The sequence below is a fragment of the Gorilla gorilla genome, chromosome 17, assembly GCF_029281585.2.
Source record: "Gorilla gorilla gorilla isolate KB3781 chromosome 17, NHGRI_mGorGor1-v2.1_pri, whole genome shotgun sequence".
Classification (NCBI taxonomy): Eukaryota; Metazoa; Chordata; class Mammalia; order Primates; family Hominidae; genus Gorilla; species Gorilla gorilla.
In genome coordinates, this window is record NC_073241.2 from 44,860,217 (window position 1) to 44,882,772 (window position 22,556).

General features: G+C 40.0%; 1 protein-coding gene across 42 annotated transcripts in view; it reads left to right on the forward strand.

Annotated features, from left to right (window-relative positions):
- EPB41L3 (erythrocyte membrane protein band 4.1 like 3) overlaps window positions 1-11,249 on the forward strand; it is a 237,705-nt gene extending 226,456 nt beyond the window's left edge. For 13 of the 42 annotated variants that reach the window (XM_055368471.2, XM_055368462.1, XM_055368463.2 and 10 more), the window contains 9 exons: window positions 2,612-2,686; window positions 3,060-3,158; window positions 5,501-5,623; window positions 6,217-6,585; window positions 7,315-7,446; window positions 7,940-8,038; window positions 8,500-8,580; window positions 8,854-8,970; window positions 10,159-11,249. In XM_055368471.2, the coding sequence (XP_055224446.1) occupies window positions 2,612-2,686; window positions 3,060-3,158; window positions 5,501-5,623; window positions 6,217-6,585; window positions 7,315-7,446; window positions 7,940-8,038; window positions 8,500-8,580; window positions 8,854-8,964 (1,089 nt within the window). In that variant the 3' untranslated portion in view covers window positions 8,965-8,970; window positions 10,159-11,249. The other 29 variants (XM_055368465.1, XM_055368464.1, XM_019014104.3 and 26 more) reach the window with 10 other exon arrangements.
- Window positions 11,250-22,556: the final 11,307 nt, after the last annotated feature.

Consider the following 22,556-nt stretch of genomic DNA (forward strand, 5'->3'; position numbering starts at 1 on the left):
AAGCTTAGTTGTTGTTTTTTTTTTTTTTTTTTTTTGTCTCAGTGACAAAATGGTACTTTGAAGAAAAAAACTAAAGATTTCTTGAGTTTTAATGTTACCATCTTTTTTCTTTATATTGTTATATCTATAGTAGTTAAATTGTTATAATAATTATTTCTATAAAATGCTACCAATTTATGAACAATTCGAAGAAAATTATAGTTAGAATTATATACAGCAAGCTAATAATGATGTTATGTTCTGAGAATTTTATGTTTGTTTCCTATATAAAATGGAAATTTGATTGCCGATTGTTTCAAGTTTCAGATATTTGAGTTAACAGCAGACAAGTAGCAAGGATGCCCCAAAGCAGCAAATAATATCTAATTCTCATTTGCTTTAGAAAATAGGGAAATAAACCCACACACAGGGCCCACCAAACATAGGAAGGGTAGACATGTGGTATGTACAGCGTGCCAGGTACATCCTCTGTCCACAAACCTTTCCCATGACAGACTTTCATGATGCATCTAAGCCTTGTCCATGTTAGAGTTATATTCCTTAGTGGTTACTTGAATACCAAAAGTTTCCAAATCACAATAAAAAAGCAGTACCTGCTAGTATGTATTCTGCGCCGATATTGTCCTCTCTTTCATATGAGTGATAGTTTTACAGGCGTGTTCACTGTACAGTAATTCCTTGAGCTAGATGATTACTATAGTCAGTTCCCATGATTTGCAAATTCTGTATTTGCAAATTTACCCGTTCCCTAAATTTTATTTGTAGAAACCCTTCATCACCCAACAGGAAATGACACTATTATGAATTTTGTGTGCCAGTATAGGGCCTTGTTTTCCAATTATGATATTAAGATTAATAACTTATAATGTTTAAGTAACTAAATGAAATGGTTGGGCTATATATCTGACTATATCCTAACCCCTGATAAAAGTGAATTTTTAGATCACCTTTTCTTTATCAGTACCTCTTCACTTCTCTATTAACTAGGTTAACTGTATTGGGAGGTTGACCATATATAGAATTACATTTTAAAATCTCCCTATGTTACCTGTTTATGTGATTGGACATACACAGTTTGGAATGTAGACACTGTTAATATTTTCAATTATAAGACAGAGGCATTTTTTAAATTAGTTGGTTTCAGACACCAGGATATGCTGAAAACCACTGTTTCACTGGGGGTTTTGTGAAGCTTTTATCTTAGGAATAATATTTAGCTCAGTGATTATAATTAGAGACCTAGCACTGTTATTCTGAAAAGTACCTATAATTTTGACCTTTCCTTCCTGTTTCTCATTTCTGTTTGCAAAAGAGGCTATGATTAAAAGCAAAAAAAAAAAAAAAGAAAAAAAAGGAAAAGAAACAAAATCCACATTTAATGATTCCACATGGTACGTTTTATCTTTTCCAATACCGTCCTCCAAAATGCAGTGGGATAGAGATTTTTGTTGTTGGGTTTTTTTTTCCTCCTCTGAAAATGGCTTGTTTCTCATTAGAAAGAGTCATTTGAGAATGATACTATCAAAATCTGTCAGTGTGGGTCCTGCAGAATATTCCAGATGTTCCCCTACAATCTCTTGCAAACAAATGATTAAATGTAGTACTGGTAGATTTTTTTTTTTTATGTTACTGGTAGATTTTTAGACAAAAAGAAATTTTAAATAGCTCTCATAAAATTACATTGTTTGTAATGATAAGATGTATTTTAAAAGTTCCATTCTTCTAGAAACTTTGAACTTTCCATCGTTATTTTTCAGTTAATCTTCCAGAATATCCTTTCTGTCCCTGCTCTGTGAAGTTGAACGCTTGGTTCAACTTAGGCCTGGTAGCTAATGTATTGTCACCTGAATTGTGCCTATTTAATACTAGAGAAAAAAATAAAAAGTAGTTAAAAAGCAAAAACCTAATTCCTAACATGAAATACTTAATATTTTTTAATTTTTTATGTTAAAGTATGAATTGATATACTTAATTTTCCAGCAAGATATTTTGAAATTGACTTTAAAAAATTATTAACCATGTTATAAAAGTTCAAATAAAGCCATTGAATATTTTTTCTTTATTTGTGGGACAATAAATCAATCCATCTAAGTATAACTGGGTTTATTTAAATTAGTGGCTAATGCAGTGACATTGTATGCATTTCACTACTCTGTAACAGGCAGCACCTAAATGGGGAATACAATAATTGGATACTTGTCAGAAATAGAAATTTTAAATTTTTAAAAATTTCTTAATGTTTTATTTTAAATACCCACTTTTTGATACCAACATAAACATGGTTTAAATGCCAAGAACAAATACCTTTATATTGTTCTTGTATGCTCTGTGTTTGTAGAAATGAAGAACATTTGAGTTATATAAACACCAAAGTTAACCCCAAAGTTTCAGAAAATCTGAGCTCTTTGGAAAAAACTAAATTTTGAGGTAGTTTCAGATCATTTTTCAAATGCATAAACAATAATTTACTCCTTCAGGAAGAAAATGAATGAATATTAGAATATATGAGATGATAGATAGAGATAATACAATGAAAGAACTCCCTTCCTAACTTGCCCTTTTGGAAACTGTCTACTTCTTCTTCTCCAACCCAACCCCTTTATTCAAACAGACCAAAGAAGAAACAGAGATTTCTGAAAAAGTTATATTTTTGCAGCAAGGAAGCGCTCCGTTCCTTGAGTCTCAGGTAAAAACCAAACATAAAGGATTTTCCAGAAGAAATTGGTCTTCAGACTTCAGTGTCATTAAAATGCTCTTAGTTTTTATTTTCCCTTTAACATTTATCTTGTTTAAAGCCAAGGTAGGTACATAATTTTGATTTAGATTCTGGGGAAGGGAAAATTGAATTTTCTTAATATTTTAGTTATCAGTTATGCATCATTTCTTTATGGCTTCTAATCCAAGCTGATTTTTCTCTGTATGTTGTCATTGACTTACTTTCTGATAATAATCTTGCTGAAATGTTGTTTTACTGCCTGTTTTTACCTGTAGAGTCGTGCTAATTTAGATGATGTCGATTGATTTTGAAAGTTCTGAATTCTTATTGGTTTCCCCACTAGCCAAGTGTGATAAAGAAAATGCAGGAAGGAGACTCTGCTGACTCTGTGGTTACTTCTCGTCAAATAATTTTCCAGAAAACTGTCCCATCAACCCTAGAGGTTATTCTTTCAATTCATTTCATTTAATCTAGCAACAACATGTAGATCAATCTGTAGTGGTATTTTTAAAGGCACACGTATTTCTAGATTTAAGTTTTCAGGCTGTAATAAACAGAAAAGTTTCTAGAAAACATTCTAGTTTAAAATGTAAACCAGGGCACTCACCTGCTCCTGGTTTGATATCTCTTCCCTCTGTAATCTGTGAAGCTATTAATCTATCTGGTCATATTGTGTTATGCCTCCCTGAATACAAAAGTTTCTTAGCTTTCATTTCTTTTGCCTTATTGGAACTAACACTAAAGAAAGTGAGAGAGAAACTCCTGAGACAGTGAACTTCAGTTGTAAATAAGATTGGAGCGGGCACAATGGCATGTGCCTGTAGTCCCAGCTCCTGGGGAGGCTGAGATGGGAGGATCACTTGAGCCCAGGGGTTCGAGGCCGACCTGGGCAACATAAGGAGACCCCATCTCTTAAAAAAAAATGTAAGACTCGAACACTGTACAGATCACTATAAGAGGCTCTAATAGTGTCCTATTTGTGGGAAATATTTCATTACAATGCCTTGAACACAGTCACACTCAATATTTATTGAATAATAAGTGCTGTTATGGATTCATTTCCCTGTATAAAGAAATAAAATACGGAAAATATTTACATAAATTTGTAGAATGTTAGGAAGTTCTCTGTGATAACAGTATATGAAGTATAGATTATATTTAACGAGGAAAACTTTTATCCCCACACATGTAAAGCTAAGTAACTTATAGAACAACATCAATAATGTTAATCTTGAAATATAAAATGATCCAAAATTCATCATAAGAGCAAATCTGTTCTTCAAAAAATTTACGGCAAAGTATGTTCCAGTTTAAAGAAGTTGCAACTCTACCTACCGAATGTATTCTGAGCTGAAGTTTATAATTTATCATTTCAGAGGAGAAGAGATTGCAGCCATAATTATTAGATAATAACATGAGCACTGTATGGTCCCATCACAGACCTGCATGTAGCAGTTGCCCTGATTTTCTTAAAGGATTCTTATTTTAGAAATGAGATACCATCAGAATTTCTAATTTAGCTTTTATATTTCAAATATAGGGCACAGAGGATTGGGTTATTGTAGACAAAATACCAACTGAGGTAGTTGATGGTGATTTGAAAAAGATTGTGACTTACAAGGTGGTGACCGTGAGCAGTAAAACTGGTGACCTCCCAGCTGACATGTTAAAATCTGGCACTATTAAAATGCAAAGCTTCGAAGACTTGGCTCGAGAAATGCAACTGAAAGAAGACAGCAAACAGAAAATATACACTCTAGGAAAATCCTATGACACTGTCTCTGGGAGAATTGTTACTATGACTGGGAAAGCTAAAGAGGGCGAGAAAGTGGAGCAGCCCTCCACTACGGAAGCACTTCAGAAAATGGAGAAAGAAATGCCAGAGTCCATGAAGATCATTCCCGGCCTGGCAGAGTATGAGGTCCTGGAAACCCTCGCTGATGAGAAATCCAAGAGAGGACCAGAGGTCCAGACGACAAAGCGGAAATTGTCCGAATCCCTGGCCCCCATCAAGGAGGCTGAGTCTCGTGGGCAGAGTCCTGAAGAAGATGACCTCAAGAAGCCTCCACAGCTGGAGAAGGATGTGGCCGTCCTCCCTGGCCTGGAAGGCAGACGCTTCAGCAAAACAGAGCAAGTGCCCGAGAGTGAGGTCTTAAAAGTGGGCCTCTTTGGTCCCCGAAGGAAGAGCCTGTCCGAATGGAGATATTCCCAGGAACCAGCCTTTACCGTTGCTACTGCCCATTACGTTACTGAGTCGTCCGCCTCCCAAGTAGTGGTAACCAGTGTCGCTCATTGGGGCCACAGTTTGCAATTCCAGCATGACAGTTTTTGAGGCAGTCCCCTTCCACCCCAAACCTTTCCGTTTCTCTTGCTGCTTGGCTTTACGTTGAGAGCAGCCAACCCAGCTTTTTAATTTTTTTTCACGGTTAAATCAATACCGCAGTGCAAAGTCAGCATTAAAACACTTTCCATTTTATTTCCAGCTCCCTCTTCCCAAGATGTGATAGTGCTGCTGTGGCTTGCAATGAAGGGGAAAAATATATATATATCTGCTTAAATCGGCGCCACCCTTATCCTAATAACCGTCTCTGCTTTACCAAACAAGAGCACCTGGTTTTCTGTTTTATTTCCCATTCTTTTCTGTTTCCAAACTCTGAGATTCCTTCGTTCTTCCTCCTCCCTGTCTCCTCTGCCTACGATTTTGTCTAACAAGCTGTGAATGTTTATGTGCCTGAGTTTGTGTCTCTCTTTTGTGCTTGACTCTGCCTCTCTTTGTTCACTCAGACTAAGCAGTCTTCTGGGGAAAAGCTCATGGATGGCTCTGAAATCTTCAGTTTATTAGAGTCTGCGCGAAAACCAACAGAATTCATAGGAGGGGTTACTTCTGCTTCTCAAAGCTGGGTTCAGGTGGCCATTTGTTTTCGTCCTTAGTGTTTCTGAATGTGCCCATGTGCCTTTCCTTACCCTTTTTTGGCCGTGAGTGTGTGGTTGCATCCAGCTGGCTTTGCCTTCAGCATCTCAAAGGTGTCTTCACTTATTGTCCTTTGTGTCTGCTTGGCATATCTGTCACATGCCTTTAGTTGCATCTCAAGAGTGTACTTCAGTATTCGAAAGGCAATCATATTGAGAAATTTTAATAGAATTAAGTATCTAAAAGCATTATGTCTCACCAGTTGAGTCTAAGAAAGCAACCAAAACCAACGTGAATGCGCTGCAATGCTTTGGTTTTTGTTTTGTTAATTGCCCTTTATCCTGCCTTCCGTTTGTTTTGCAGATGTCCTGAAGCAGCAGCGCAGGTTCAAGTGCATGCACCAGGGGCAGGGGCAGGCATCAGAGATTTCAGTGGGAGAAATGAAAGCTAATTTGTATTTTTCGTCAGTGTTTCTGGTTATAAGCACTTGATGCTGGCTTTAGACATCCTGGCGAGTGGCGGCTTTAGTTATTTTCTGACCTTTGGTTTATGGATGGTCACACTGATGCCACAATCTCTTCCCATGCAGAAAATGGAAACCAAGACGGAGTCCAGTGGAATAGAGACGGAACCCACTGTGCACCACCTGCCGCTTAGCGCTGAGAAGGTGGTGCAGGAGACCGTGTTGGTGGAGGAGCGGCGTGTGGTGCACACAAGTGGGGATGCTTCTTACTCGGCGGGAGACAGCGGGGATGCTGCAGCACAGCCCGCATTCACAGGCATTAAAGGGAAAGAGGGCTCTGCCTTGACGGAGGGGGCTAAAGAGGAAGGAGGGGAGGAGGTCGCTAAAGCTGTCCTGGAACAGGAAGAGACAGCCGCTGCTTCCCGTGAGGGACAAGAGGAGCAGAGTGCAGCCATCTACATTTCAGAAACTTTGGAACAAAAACCTCATTTTGAGGTAACTAGTAGTTAATGTTACTTTTATCACTAAAATAAAACTGATATAGGATGCCTGGAAATTTAGATCAGCATAAAGGTGGAGCTAAGTTTAATTTTCTGCCTCTCCCATGTATAGTGTGTTTCTCCTCTCATTTCCTTCTCTCATACCTAGTAGGAGTCTCCACACTGATTTCCAGCGTCGGGGTCACATGCAAACATATCTCTTAATTATTAATAATATGGCACCAGGAAATGGTTTCTACTCTCACTGAAATTATTATAATTGGCAGTAAAATTGGGAAATGCAAAGTTGGCCAAGATATTAGAAAATGTGATACATTTATTTCTTATCAGTGCACTTTTCCAGAAGCACCAAAACCATGTTTGCCCGGGTCCTAAATGCCAGAACTTTATTCTTTATCCTCTTTTATTGAGATTCCTAAAGTATTTGGGGAGTTAATGTCTCATTATTAGTTTCTTCTTTCTAAGAAGTTATTAAATAGAAAACTTTTTTTTATTGCCTTCAAAATGTTTTGCTTTACTTGGAGCATTTCATATAAAAATGCTATGAGAGTCCAGGAGACTGTTTGACATGTGCATGTTGTATGCCTCATTCCCCAGCTTACTCTCTACATAAACATTTATAGCATACTAACCTGTGCTTGTAACCACCAAGAGAGGAAAAGGAAGAAAACAATGTGTTCATGCAAACTATAACAGCCACTCTGCTTACTCCCCTTTGGCACAGTCCTCAACGGTGAAGACGGAAACCATCAGTTTTGGCAGTGTTTCACCGGGAGGAGTAAAGCTAGAAATTTCCACCAAGGAAGTGCCAGTAGTTCACACCGAAACCAAAACCATCACATATGAATCATCACAGGTGAGATATTCTGTGAAGACCAGAGCCCTGGCTGCTTATTTCACCCCTCTATGGCCTAGTGTGTTTACATAGAACTGCACGATATTTAATTCATGAGACTTAGAGGATCCAGCGGCCAGACCATTTCTATTAAAAGTGATGCAATAATGCTCATTTTATTAGTGATCAGGGAGCAGCAGATGACTTAACCAAGTCTTTGTGTGTCTTGAAGTGTAGAAAAAGGCTCAGAAACCTGTTTCCCTAGCCACAGAGAAAGAAAAATATTCACTCACCCATCCGCCACTCACATTTCTGAAACCTTAGTTTTTTTAATGACAGTTATCTGTGGTTGCACTTAGTACTTATTCTTGGGAGCAGCTCTCAGACTCTGAAGAGCATAATGATTGCATAATAGGAGATAGTGAAATTTTTGTAATGCCTTAAATAACGTAGCCAACTTCTGAAGAGCAGATGTGAGCACCTGGATGAGGAGTCTATGCCTCTGCTGCTTTAGGTCGATCCAGGCACAGATCTGGAGCCAGGCGTGCTGATGAGTGCACAGACGATCACATCTGAAACCACCAGTACCACCACCACTACGCACATCACCAAAGTAAGTGGAGTGAGAACCGAGAAGAGGATTCCTTGAGAGCGAGCTGGAGGAAGGTGCTTGTTCAGAACTCCTCACAGGTTGGGCTGCACAAGCACAAGGTGGCTTGACACTCAGGATGCCTGGATAGCTGCAAGGGGAGCTTTTACAACCCCTGGATTTATGATGCACTTGTCCTCATGTGTGAGTTCCCCTTTAGGAATATACATTCTGATATCCTAAGCTTAATGCTTACTCCAGTGCTTGGCATGTGGTAGTGTTCCAGAAACACGGGCCATCCAGACCCAAGGGCCTCCATTCTGTCCTCACCTCTGGAATTAAAAATGTTAAATAAGTGCCATAGAACTCTAATTTCAATTCTCGAAGAGTGAATGATGTCAGCATCTTCTGCCATTTCCCCCTACTGAACCATGATGGTTTCTCCCAGTGAGTAAATTCATAAAGCTTCTCTACGTGTCTTGCAGACTGTGAAAGGGGGCATTTCAGAGACAAGAATTGAGAAGCGAATAGTCATCACGGGGGATGCAGACATTGACCATGACCAGGTAGTATGTGTGAGACGGTAACTACCCTGGCAGAGAAACAAAGAAAAACCTGTTTGTCCTACAGTTTCAATGCTATTCCTCTAGTCCAGCATGTATTCCGAAGAAAATTCCGAATTAACTTTCCAATATATGATTTATGATTCCTTTTGTAATCATTGTACCTCATTTGTAAATTGTGGATATAGATCTAGCTCATAAGTCTCCACCTCACCACTGATCATGCATGTTCCACCTCCTTTTTGTTTCTGCCCTTCTGTGATTTCCCGGGGATAGGCGCTGGCTCAGGCAATTAAAGAGGCCAAAGAGCAGCACCCTGACATGTCAGTGACCAAAGTAGTGGTCCATAAAGAGACAGAGATCACACCAGAAGATGGAGAGGATTGAACAGAGGTAAGAGGTGACGCCGATTCTCTAGGCTTGCCTAGGCTGGCATGAGGCATGGGGCACTTCCCTCTCATCCTTCACCTGATCCCTCCTTTCCTCTGTTCTCTCACTGGCATTTGTTGGGCTGGTTACCAAGAGGATGGAGAATTGGTTTATGGGTTTGTCTCACATTTGGAGCTTCCATTCTTGTGGAGTTTTTGCATACACTGCCAGTTAGAGGATAAAGGAAGAGCAGAGTCTATGCTTGTGTGGTCTTCCTGGTGTTCCCTTTTATTCCATGGCCTGCACTCTTTTGTTATCCAAATTTGTAATGTCAAATTTGATTTTACTTGCCATGTGGCCTAATCGGAACTAAGGCAGTTTTGCTCTGAGAGGCTCAATTTGTGTGTTCCAAATACTAGGGAAATAATATATACCCCTTTCTCCTTCTGATGGCAATGTTATCCCGTCGTAAGCTTTCTCTTCAACTGTGTTTGATTGTAGCCTGTTTATGCTTTTGTCTTTACTTTTGTGTTTTAATTTGAAAGCTGAGCACTCACTTTCTTTTTGGATGTCTTATATTTCGTGTATTCTTTGGGATGATTTTTCTCCCTAGTGTAGCACTGTCTCAGGAGGAGGCAAAAAAATGCAGTCTTGTGGTCCTGTAGAAAGCACATGCCTTTCCAGTGACTGTTTGGCCAGCATCATGAGCAGACTATATCATCTATGTGAGCACAGACTTGTCATGCATACTCACCTGCCATGCAAGATCTCATGGGGCCATGAGCGTTTCTGAGAGGGCTTTGAATGCTGAATGCAGCAGTCGAGCGACTTGCACAACTTGGTGATGTGATAAAATGTTTAAGAGATTTAATATATTAGTAAGTTTTCTAACATCGGTTTAAGAAACAAATTGATGAGTGGCATCTCTTAAAAGAGAAATATAAAAAATACTCATTTTACTCAAATGAATAATATATTTTGGAAGATAGCAAAAAAAATAAAAAAGATTTCTTCCGTGAGCTTCAGCCACTTGGGCGTTGTTGTAATTACTTAAGAGAAAGCATGTAATTGGCAGTGACTTAACGCTGGAATGTCATGGCATCTTGTCCAAACGAGCATTCTAACTTCCAGGATACTTTTTTTGTGTCCTTGATCTGAGAAAATCTTTCAGTTGTTTTCAAATGAGTAACTAATCAAATCTCTTTTTTGCAGGAATAACTTAGCTTGCACATGAATGCAGTCATGCAAACCGTTAGGAAAACCAGAGCCTATATGGAGTTCCCTCTTCTAACCCAACTGACTTGTATCTGTCCGTGGAAAATTTCAGTCCAGAAGAATTGACCTTGACCGTTAATAAAGACACTGGCAGAGAGATCTTCCCATAATAAAGCAATCTGATTCAGCATCACTAAACCGATAATGCATGAAGCAACGATAAAATTACAAAAGAGCAGCATTTTTAATTTTCACAAAATGTCTCAGTTTTCAGCTATACCTGCACGTTCATAACCAACAATATAAACCGTGGTCTCATGTAACACATAAACAATTCATGCCTTTCATAGTTTATTATTATTATTAAAGTCTAAACAAAATTGCAATTTCTTAGGTAACCTTTTATTTACAATAAATGAAGATTACCCTCAAATGCTAGAAGCTGTCTAGGTCCGTCCGGTGTGTCAGATTTTCCCCAGATTAGATGTGCCAATAACCAAGTTTATTCAGTAAACAACTTGTACTTGTTTCATCTGGTTTTATTACTCTCACCCATAAACAGTAATGACTCTCTGACCCTCTGGAAATATTTAACGCTTCCAATCTTGCTTTGTGTATCTCATTTAATTTGTTATAAGATAGTACTGATTTTAGCATATTAATGCGATTTCTTCCTTGTTGTTTGCTTTGGTCTGTGTTCAATCCAGAGAGCTTAAATTGTCATTATTTTGGGAAGAAAACCTGTATTTTTGTTAGTTTACAATATTATGAAATTTCACTTCAGGAGAAACTGCTGGGCTTCCTGTGGCTTTGTTTTCTTAGTTTCTTTTTCCGTGTATTTTTTAATTGATTTTTCTTCTTTTACTTGAAAAGAAAGTGTTTTATTTTCAAATTTGGTCCATATTTACATTCTAGTTCAGAGCCAAGCCTTAAACTGTACAGAATTTCCACTGTAATTAAAACTATTTAGTGTTAGTTATAAATAGCCTTCGAAAAGAGAGATTCTCCATTACACGATCACCTGCATCACAGCCCATGGTGAATGTATGTTTCTGCATAGCAAAATAAAAATGGCAAATGCACTGAAAGCTCTAAGTTTGTATGTTTAATAATTTCAGTATTGTATGTGTTTAGTCCAGAAGTAATATTTGCATGACATCAAAGGCCTTATTCAGCTGCACGGTAGAGATATCCTGTCTTTACAAGATTGAAAAAAAAAAAACCCCACAGAGTATACAGTATGCAGTGTCTGTACCCTTTGAGGGACTGAAGATGGGAACAAAGTAAATATATTTAAATATTTGGTTGCCTAAGAAGGCTTTAAAAAATACGTCATTGAATCTCATCCTCAAAGTTTTAGGTTTGTTTTTTTTTTAATAAGAGACAAGGCTGTGCTATAAAACAGGGTTGCTCAGCCTGCAATCTCATGACCTGTTTTAACAATCACTGTCCCCGTCATCCATTTCCTTCGTTATATCCATCTCTTCCCAGCACATCTATTGCTCCGTTAAGTCAATGTCGACCCTAGTTGTTTTAAAAAATCAACATGGAGTCTGGAGTGTGAATTTGAAGTTGCTTCTAACTTACAAATGAGTGTTACACGTTCCTTCCATTAAGTGCTTTTTTTTTTTTTTTCAGTCTTTCTTTTTTTTTTTTTTTTTTTTTTTGAGACGGAGTCTGGGTCTGTCGCCCAGGCTGGAGTGCAGTGGCGCAATCTCAGCTCACTGCAAGCTCCGCCTCCCGGATTCACGCCATTCTCCTGCCTCAGCCTCCCGAATAGCTGGGACTACAGGCACCCGCCACCACGCCCGGCTAATTTTTTGTATTTTTAGTAGAGACGGGGTTTCACCATGTTAGCCAGGATGGTCTCGATCTCCTGACCTCGTGATCCGCCCGCCTCGGCCTCCCAAAGTGCTGGGATTACAGGCGTGAGCCACCACGCCCGGCCCTCAGTCTTTCTTACTGCTTCAAATTAACCGGTATGGAAGTTTCTGCCTTGGGTTGCCATAGAGGTGGCCCTGTATTTTAATGGGCGTTTACTCATGAAGTAAAATTGGACTGTTCCATTTTAAAAAAAAAATTTTGTGACAGGCCATCGGTGCATGTAAAATTGTGTTCTCAGAAATGACATTTGTTTTGACATATAGTTTCTTATCAGAGCTGTATAAGCTCTGAAGGAGGGTGACAGAAGGACCTGATCCTCCCCCATGAGTGTGGCTATTAACACACTCATGCATGCACGCATATGCTCTGCTCAGGAAATGGGGATGGGACAGCAGAAAGACTGGCTCCGAGGGGCTTTGTCGTGCCCTATCTCGACATCACTCCACTGTTCCTGGTACAGAACACCGTCGTGTGGTTTAATACCACAAAATTTCAGGGACACTAAAAGACATCTAACTTGATAACAAGAGGTCAATTCTAAGAACAAACCTTACAAAGAAGTAGCTATGAATAAAAACAACATTCATACGGGTGTTCTGTTCATCCTATTACATGAGTCAGAAACCTGGGAGACTTGGGCGCCACTGTCTTTCTTGCCCATCATTTTCCCAGCCTGCCAATAACATTTCTTCACAGTCTCTTTAATCTAGCCAAGACACTGTACCTAGATTATTCCAGTAGCTCACTGACTCGTGTTCCCACATCACCTCAGTCCCTTACGCTGTAGCTTGCAATCTTTCAAGAAATACAAATGTAATCTTCTCACCCTTGTGCTTAAAATGTGTTTTTGGCTTTCTATCGCTCATAGTATAAAGGCCTTAATTTTTTTTTCTTCAACTTTTAGATTCAGAGGGCACATGGGCAAGTTTGTTGCATGGGTATATTGCATGATGCTGAGGTTTGGGGTATGATTTAACCCAGCACCTAGGTAACGAGCATAGTACCCAATAGACAGTTTTTCAACCCTTGCCTGCCTCCCCCATCTCGTAGTCTGCAGTGTCTATTGTTCCCATCTTTGTGTCCACGTGTGCCCAATGTTTAGTTCCCACTTATACATGAGAACTTGCAGCATTTGGTTTTCTGAATCTGTATTAGCTCACTTACAATAATGGCCTCCAGCTGCATCCATGTTGCTGCACAAGATGTGATTTTGTTCATTTTTTATGGCTGTGTAGTATTCCATGGTGTGTATGCAGCACATTTTCTATCCAATCCACCATGGGTAGACACACCTGGGTTGATTCCATGTCTTTACTATTGTGAATAGTGCTGTGATGAACGTATGCATGCATGGGTCTTTATGGTAGAATGATTTATATTCCTTTGGGCATATACCCAGGAATGGGATTGTTGGGTTGAATGGTAGTTCTATTTTTAGTTCTTTGAGAAATCTGCAAACTGCTTTCTACAGTGACTGAAATAATTTACCTTCCCACCAACAGTGTATAAGTGTTCCCTTTTCTCCACAGCGCACCAATATTCTGTTTTTTGTTTTGTTTTGTTTTTGTTTGTTTGTTTTGAGACGGAGTCTTACACTGTCACCCAAGCTGGAGTGCAGTGGCACCATCTCGGCTCACTGCAACGTCTGCCTCCCAGGTTCAAGTAAGTCTCCTGCCTCAGGCTTCTGAGTAGCTGGGATTACAGGTGCGTACCACTCACACCGGGCTAATTTTTGTATATTTAGTAGAGACGGGGTTCCACCACATTGGCCAGGCCGGTCTCGAACTCCTGACCTCAGGTGACCCGGCTGCCTTGGCCTCCCAAAGTGCTGAGATTACAAGAGTGAGCCACTGCGCCTGACCTTTTTTTTTTTTTTTTTTTTTTACTTTTTAATAGCCATTCTGAATGGTGTGAGGTGGTATCTCATTATGGTTTTGATTTGCATTTCTCTGATGACTAGTGATGTTGAGCATTTTTTCATACGTTTATTAGCCACTTGTATGTCTTCTTTTGAGAATTGTCTGTTCATGTCCTTTGCCCACTTTTTAATGGCGTTATTTTTTGCTTGTGGGTTTATTTAAGTTCTTTATAGATTCTGGACATTAGTCCTTTGTCAGATGCATAGTCTGTGAATATTTTCTTCCATTCTGTAGATTGCCTGTTTACTCTGTTGGTAGTTTCTTTTGCTGTGCAGAAGGTCTTTAATTAGGTCCAACTTGGCAATATTTGTTTTTGTGGCAATTGCTTTTGAGGACTTAGCCATAAATTCTTTGCCAAGAAAGGCCTCAATTCTTCTGACCTGGCCCGAAGCCTTGCATGGACTGGCTGCTCCCCACCTACTTCTCCAGCCACAGATGCAACAGTGTGTCTGCTTACTCTGTGATCCCTGTCCGCCTCCACCACACTGGTGAAGTGCTGGAACTATTCTCAGCCCTGTTTTACTGGGCCCCAAATTTTGTTGTAGGTTTGAGCTCAAATGTTCCCTTCCTGATTTTACAGATCAGCTTTCCCTATTATACACTCTCAAAGCAACATTTTTAGTAGAAAATTTCATGATTGTCATTTTTATTTATCTGCCCAATTCTTTGAATGAATCTCTTCTGCGTGCCATGGGTCTCACAGATGGCCCACATCCAAGCATAGTGCCTCCATAAGTGGTGCTCAATATTTGTATGAATGAATGAACACATTGATAAAGGTTACTTTGCTAAGATAAATTTGAAACATCAGTTTTTTTCTGAGTTTTCTCTGAAGCCCAGCAAGTGTGGGGGAGTGGCTCCCCATGGAAACAGTTCCTATTTCAGGTCCCTCAACAGCTCTCATGATTATGCCATTGTCATTGAGTCAGTCACTGGGAATCACCCCCTCAGCAAATGATGGTCTCTCCCAGAGATCTGCCATTCATTAGATATGACGGGTTGGGTTCAGCTCTCTGATTAGAAGCGGTTACACATTATTTCACATGTACTGACGTCAGCCTCAGTTCAGTTGACATCCGGTCGAGGTCTGTTATTGTTGAGCTCTAAACTTTAAGTATATTTGAAAGTGGTCTTGGAAGCTGGAGTTGCCCTATATCAAAGAGTCAAATAGTAAATTTCACTAGATACACCATTTGTAGATAATGGAAGTCTTAACCACTTCATAATATCTTTCTTTCTCAAGTTCATTAATTATTCAGTCTGGGCATAGCAGAGGTAAGAGAGTAAGTAATACAGGCTTAAAACCCTGGGATTAGTTTCAACTCCTTTATTTCTTTTGCAGTGTGAAAGATCCATTACATGTAACCTTCCTTAACCATCCTACTTTAAGCCCTCATATCTCTCACCTGGACTGTTGATCAGCTGCTAACTGGTCTCGAGGTTCCATTCATCTACTACTACCACCCCACCCCAACGCCCCCCGCTCCCCACACCCCAAGTTCTTTAGGCTGCTCATTTGTCATTCTTAAAGGTGCCATCATGACACAACTAAAAAATCCTTTGGGGATATCCCTCACTCATTCCCTAAGGCTCAATTCTGAACTCCTAAACTTGAGTTAAAACTACGTATCGGCCAGGCACGGTGGCTCACGCCTGTAATCCCAGCACTTTGGGAGGCCGAGGCAGGCGGGTCACGAGGTCAGGAGACCGAGACTGTCCTGGCTAACACAGTGAAACCCCGTCTCTACTAAAAATACAAAAAAATTAGCCAGGCATGGTGGCGGGCACCTGTAGTCCCAGCTACTCGGGAGGCTGAGGAGAATGGCATGAACCCGGCAGGCGAAGCTTGCAGTGAGCCGAGATCGCACCACTGCACTCCAGCCTGGGCAACAAAGGAAGACTCCGTCTCAAAACAACAACAACAACAACAAAAACTACGTATCCTGTATCCCACCTTTCTTTCTGCCACATTATACAAGATGAACTTTATACTTGTATTAACATGAGATATACCAACGGTCATAGCAGCATTATTTACAGTAAATGGTGAAAACAGCCCAACAGATGAATGGCTAAACAAACTGAGATATATACACGCAATGGAATCTTATTCAGCCATAACAGAGAATTAAGTTTTTTTTGTTTTGTTGGTTTTGAGATGGAGTCTCACTGTTGTCCAGGCTGGAGTGCAGTGGCACGATCTCGGCTCACTGCAACCTCCACCTCCTGGGTTCAAGTGATTTTCCTGCCACAGCCTCTCAAGTAGCTGGGATTACAGGTGCGCACCACCACGCCAGCTAATTTTTGTATTTTTAGTAGACACGGGGTTTTATAATGTTGGCCAGGCAGGTCTCGAACTCCTGACCTCAGGTGATCCAACTGCCTCGACCTCCCAAAGTGCTGGGAGCCTCCCAAGTGCTGGGAGCATCCCAAGTGCTGGGATTACAGGTGTGAGCCAACACTTCTGGCCCAGAATGAAGTTCTTATAGGTGCTACAACAAGGATTGCCCTTGAAAACTTAACCAAGTGAAATAAGCCAGATGCAAAAGGGCAAATACTGTATGGTTCCTCTTATATGAGGTACCTAGAGTAGTCAAATTCAAAGAGAAAGATCATGGTTGCCAGGGGCTTCTGGGAGGGAAGAATGGGGAGTTATTGTTTAATGGGCACAAAGAGTCTTGGACAATGGAAAAATTTAGGAAATAGTAGTGATGGTTATACAACATTGTGAAGGTACTTAATGCCACTGAAGTATACACTTAAAAATGGTTAAAATGACAGACTTCGTGTAATATTTTACGGTAATAAAAAATACATTTGTCATCTCAACAAAGAGCTTTCCAAAAGTTCTTACTATCAAGATCAATGCTGGCCAGCCCCACCATGTGCTCCATGGTCCTATCCAGCTTGATGTTCTCATGAGCATCAGAGAAAAGCCTCTTTTGTGGAAGGTACGACCAAGAGAAAAAAAGACTATGCAAGATGGATTTTTTTAAAAAAAGGAAAAACTCTTATGAATAGCCTCAGATCAGAGAGAACACCACATCCATGAAAAAAGACCAGAGAGCTACAGAGGAACATTCAGAGAACAAAGAGCTTTTACAAATTGAAACATATTGGCAGAAATGAAAAATTCAGTAGAATGCTTGGGAATTTGGGGAAATCTAAAAATGCAGCAGAAAAAAAAAATGGAAAAAAAATGCAAGAAAAGATAAAAGCAAAGCACTCTAGAAGAAGCATACAAATAGCTGGAGTTCCAGAGAGTGAAATGATCATCACCATTATCAAAGTTCCCAGCTTTGAAATCGTGGGTTGGTTTCCGAGTGGCAATAGAGCATACCCTTTCCTTACACTGCTAAGTTCATGCTGGCTGCCCAAAAAATATTTGTTTAGGGAAAGCTATGTAGGTGGTAAAACTAAAAGGCAAAGAAATGGCTAATGCAAAAGTCAGAATGGTAGTTACTTCTAAATCAGGGAAGGAGGGTTGTGATAAGGGAGGTTCCCACTGGGCTTTCTGAGGGTGCTAGGCAGGAATGTTCCTTAAGTTAGTTACTATTCTTTCACCTCTATGCAAACATTTTTTCTGTCCTGTGTTTAACTTCAAAAATACATATTTTTAAGCCCTCGTCTTTTATTGTTGAGACAGGGTCTCACTGGAGTGCAGGCTGGAGTGCGGTAGCGCGATTAGGCTCACTACAGCCTCAATTTCCTGGGCTCACGTGACCCTCCCATCTCAGCCTCCCGAGTGGCTGGAACTGCAGGAACATGCCACCCCACTTGGCTAGTTTTTGCATTTTTCACAGAGACAGGATTTCGCCATGTTGCCCAGGCTGGTCTCAACCCCCTGGCTCAAGCGATCCTCCTGCCTCAGCCTCCCTAAGTGCTGGGTTTATAGGTGTGAGCCACTATACTCGGCCTTCTTTTACTTTTATGAGAGGAAATATGTCCCAGGACTAAAGAAACTTGGACTAAGAAGTCCTGGTTAAAAGCGTGAACGCATCAATAATTAGATTTGAGATCTTAAAAAAATAATTGACTTCATTTCTTTTATATATATATATATTTTATTATACTTTAAGTTCTAGGAGGAGAACATCACACACCGGGGCCTGTTGTGGGATGGGGGGGAGGGGGGAGGGATAGCATTAGGAGATATACCTAATGTAAATGACAAGTTAATGGGTGTAGCACACCAATTGACTTCATTTCTCTGAGTCTCAGGTCACTTACTCATAATGAAGAAGTTGTACTAGCTGATCCCCAAGTGTTCCATCGAGTTTCATGTTCCATGATGCCAGCTAAGCTATAACTGAAAATGATGGCCTAGGAAGTAGGCCTTTTCTGTCCTCAGGCCTCTCACCACAAGGTTATTAGTGATGCTCAAAAATCAGAGAAGGTTCAAGCTCAAAAGAATCTTTAGGACCAGGGAGTTCAAGCAGCTCACAAAAGCAGTCCTTTAACATTGCCTTTGCCCCGTGGAAAGATTCTAACTTAGAATCCTAAAGTGGAATGGAAATGGGTTTCTGAATACAGACACACACACACACAGAATAGCCTCTCAAGTTTCTTTGAGATAAATGTAATCTGTTAGAGACTGGCCTGTACTGCAAGTTTAGAAATATTGTTTCCATATTACAAGTTTAAGGAAAAGTTTATCTGCCAAAATAATACATGGATTTCTAGAGCACCCCATACCATAAGGAGGAGCCAGAATATTTTCCAGCTGAATTCCAGTCTTACTCATTTTCCTTGAATGATACTGAAATCTAAATTATCCTTGAACACAAACAATGACAAAGAAATACAAATGTTCATGCAGTGTAATTTTCAACAATCAAATTGGCCAATCTGATTCTAATTCTAAGCTTTGCTGAGGATGCCAAGCAGAAGCCACGTGAGCACATTGCTGGTGAGTCTAAGTTGGTGATTTGGAGTAGGATTGATACCAATATAGAGTCTTAAATTGTGCAAAGTTCTCAGCCCAGCAAATCCAACTCCTGGAATTTTTCCTGAAGACACAGAGGTATACAGCAGTTAATCTACAAGGATGAATAGCTCAATGTTGCTCATAAAAACCAAAAGGTTTTAAGTGGTCTAAATAGCAAAATGGAAATCTGTAAATAAATCATGGCATTACATAAAATAGAATACAGTGCAACCAAAAATTGTACAGTAAGCCAGGCGTGGTGGCTCATGCCTGTAATCTCAGCACTTCGGGAGGCCAAGGTGGGCAGATCACTTGAGGCCAGGAGTTCAAGACCAGCCTGGCCAACATGGCAAAACCCCGTCTCTACTAAAAATATAAAAATTAGCCGGGCATAGTGGCGGGCGCCTGTAATCCCAGTTAATTGGGAGGCTGAGGCAGGGGAATCACTTGAACCTGGGAGGCAGAGGTTGCAGTGAGCCAAGATCACGCCACTGCACTACAGTCTGGGTGACAGAGTGAGACTCTGTCTCAAAAACAAAAAAAAAAAATTGTAGAATACCAGCCTGATAGAGGAAATCATCTTAATATGTTAAGTGAAAAAGTGAATAAATGAGCTTATACATTATGGTGCTAATTAGGTACAAAGCTTATCTCTGCACAGAAAATGCCTGGGAAGATGTATACCAAAATGGTAGCAGTGATTTTTCTCTGAGGAGAGAGTGTATAGTGATTTTTTTCTTCTTTGAGCTGTTCTATTTTTGTAAACTCTTGTTCTAGGCAAAGTTTCTTCAAATGTCTATCACCATTATTATATTTTTTAAAAAAAAAGAGTTTAAGAAATAATGTCAATAATTTTATCTAAGAACTGAGACTAACGGTGAGTGAGAGATACGTAAATGAGAAGAAAATTGGAAAATTGACTTTTTCCAGAACTTCAAAGTTATTATTACAATCTGCAGATGTTACAAATGCTTTTGTTAAATGCTTACTTCCTTAGTCACCTTCTAATCAGAGTGGTGATAGATTAGTTTCTATTACAGACAATGAAGTTAGTAACACTTGATGCTAGATGTTTACAGATGTAGATGCTTCTCCTTGGATGCACGTTAGCAGTTTAGTCTGTGCCTTTGCTTTTTAAGGGTGTTATTTCGTATACCATGTAAGTAATTTTGTGTCACTGTAGTATAATTGAAAATTTTCTATGTTTGCTGAACTTTTACCTCCCTCTACATAAAGCTATCACTGGCCCTGTTTCTGTTTGATCAACCATGGCCTTAAAAAAGCAAACAAAAACCATAGACTCTGAAGGCAGCAATCCTGTGCTTTGCCACTTACTAGCTCTGATACCTCAGGCCAATTATCTAGACACTGAGCCTCAGTTTACCCACAGTTATAAAGGGAAGCACAGCCAGCTACACAGGTGGTTGTAGTTGTGATGAAACCCTTCAGCCATATGAGAAAGTATATGAGCAAGTAGGACATTCTTTGTAAAATGTGGAATGGTAGTTTGATGTAATAACAGTATTTTTCCTTCTCTCTCCTCAACACTGTGCATCATTTATCTGTATATGAGAACTCAAAATGGTTTATCTCAAGAATAGCAATTGCCTCTGTTTAAGAAAAAGTAGCCCTAAGCTTGAGGAAGTTCAGTTCAGAAGCTGCAAAATCCTTTTCTTGGGATGTAATTCAAGTGATATGACTGTATCTAGGATCCTTCCCTGTAGCAGGGTCAATATTCACTTTATACAGGGACAAAAAAGAAATGTATGATTACTTATACGTAGGTGGTTCATGCTTTTCTGTGGTGAGAGTTTAATATTGTCAGTGAAATGGTGAATCTGAGATGGCTGGCACAATGCCTGGCCATATTAAAGAGGTAGTAAATGTGCACTGTTTATAAATCCAAAACCTAAATATGCAAGATCCTATGATTATTGCATTGCATATTGAAAGGTGTGTATATATATAAGGGATTGCATATATTTGTAGATTAGAAATAGTGATTTTCTATATAAGGGTTTATAATTACTTTAACACATTTTGTATGACTATACAGAGAGTTGACAAGTGATCACATTCCAAAATCTGTAGAACATTTATGTACTTGGTTGGATTCATGTCAGATACCTTTTCTGGGAATGCTTATTGAGGACTCAGACAGAAGAGACTCACAGGCTGCATAGGAGCTGCAGCATCCAGAGCTGCAGGTCTTAAGCCTAGCTGCATGTTAGAATTGCCTGAGGAGTTCCTTCAAAATTCTGAAGCCTAAGCTTCATTCCGGAGGTTCTGAAGTAATTGGTCTGGGAGTGGGGCCCAGGCATTACTATTTTTAAAAGCCCCACAGATGAATCTAATATGCAGCAAGGGTGGAGAATCTGGTTGTTCTCAACGCTGACTGTGCATTTGAATCACCTGGAGGGCTTGGCAAAATCCTGCCCTGCCTCCACCCCAGATTCCTGATTCAGGAATTCTGGGGCAAGGGCTGAACGTTATCATTTCTAGCAAGGTCTCAGGTGCTACTGATACCACTGGTCCTGAGACCACACTTTGAGAGCCACTGTCCTAGTGGAAAGAGCACCAATTTAGGATCCAGAGGAGCTTAGTGACAAGTTTCTTGATCTACTGTGATTCAGTTTCATCTTTGAAAGAAGATGAACTATTTAACTCATCCACATACAAGTTATTTTAGAGATTTATTGAGACAATATTCTGAGTCACCATAAGGAATGTTTCAAGTGCCAAAGGCCTGTATTACATGATCTCCCCATGTGCCAGGAGTCTGAGATCAAATGGGGTGAATCCCAGAAGCACTAAGAGAACATGGATGACAAAATGATGAAAGCAACAATTAGTCTACCATCAGTAATGATGGGAGTAATGGCTCCAGTAAGAGAAGTGGTGTCTCACAGAGACAGTGAACATCACCTTAAAACACTGATAAGAGTAAGTGAAGTAACAAAAAGTCAGAATTTTCCAAGGAGGCACCAATAATAATCAGAAATAGTGTAATGATGCCCAAAAAAAGGGCTTCAGCGTTCATTTGTTGTAATCACCCTAAATAGGCCTTAAATGTGGGCTCTTCATAAAGCGTTAAAATAATGTGCAAAAGAATGAATCATGGCCACTTATAAAGATGTTCATAAAGAAGAACGTGGGAGAACAAAAAATCAACATGCAACATAATGAGCTAGCAGGTATAATAGTGGTGAGTGGAAATTAGGAGCCTGGAGGAGAAAGAGCCTCTCCTAGGTGGGATGGAAGAAGTGACATTGGAAGTGATGCTTGAAAGATATATAGTGGTCACCAGACACCAAAGGAGGTGGTGGGGTGGGGATCGAGACTCTCAGAAAATAGAAGCATCTCCTGCATAGGTCAGGTGCCCTTTGCCTTCCAAACAGCCATCTACTGCCGGTTCTGTCCCTACTCTGATAACTGGGAACCTTAACCTACGTGAGCATTGAATGAAGACAAGCAGGGCTGTAAGGGAAGTGTCCCAAAAGTAAGAACATGAGTGCAGATGGCTGGGTACCAACTTGTGGTTGCAACTTCTGCTGCCAGAAGGAGCAGAGCCTTCGGTCTGAAGTCAACACTTTAATGAGAAGATTGGCCTGGAGTCAAAGGAAGGATTTCGGTGAATTGGGGCAGGTGATTGGGGTAGGGGGGAG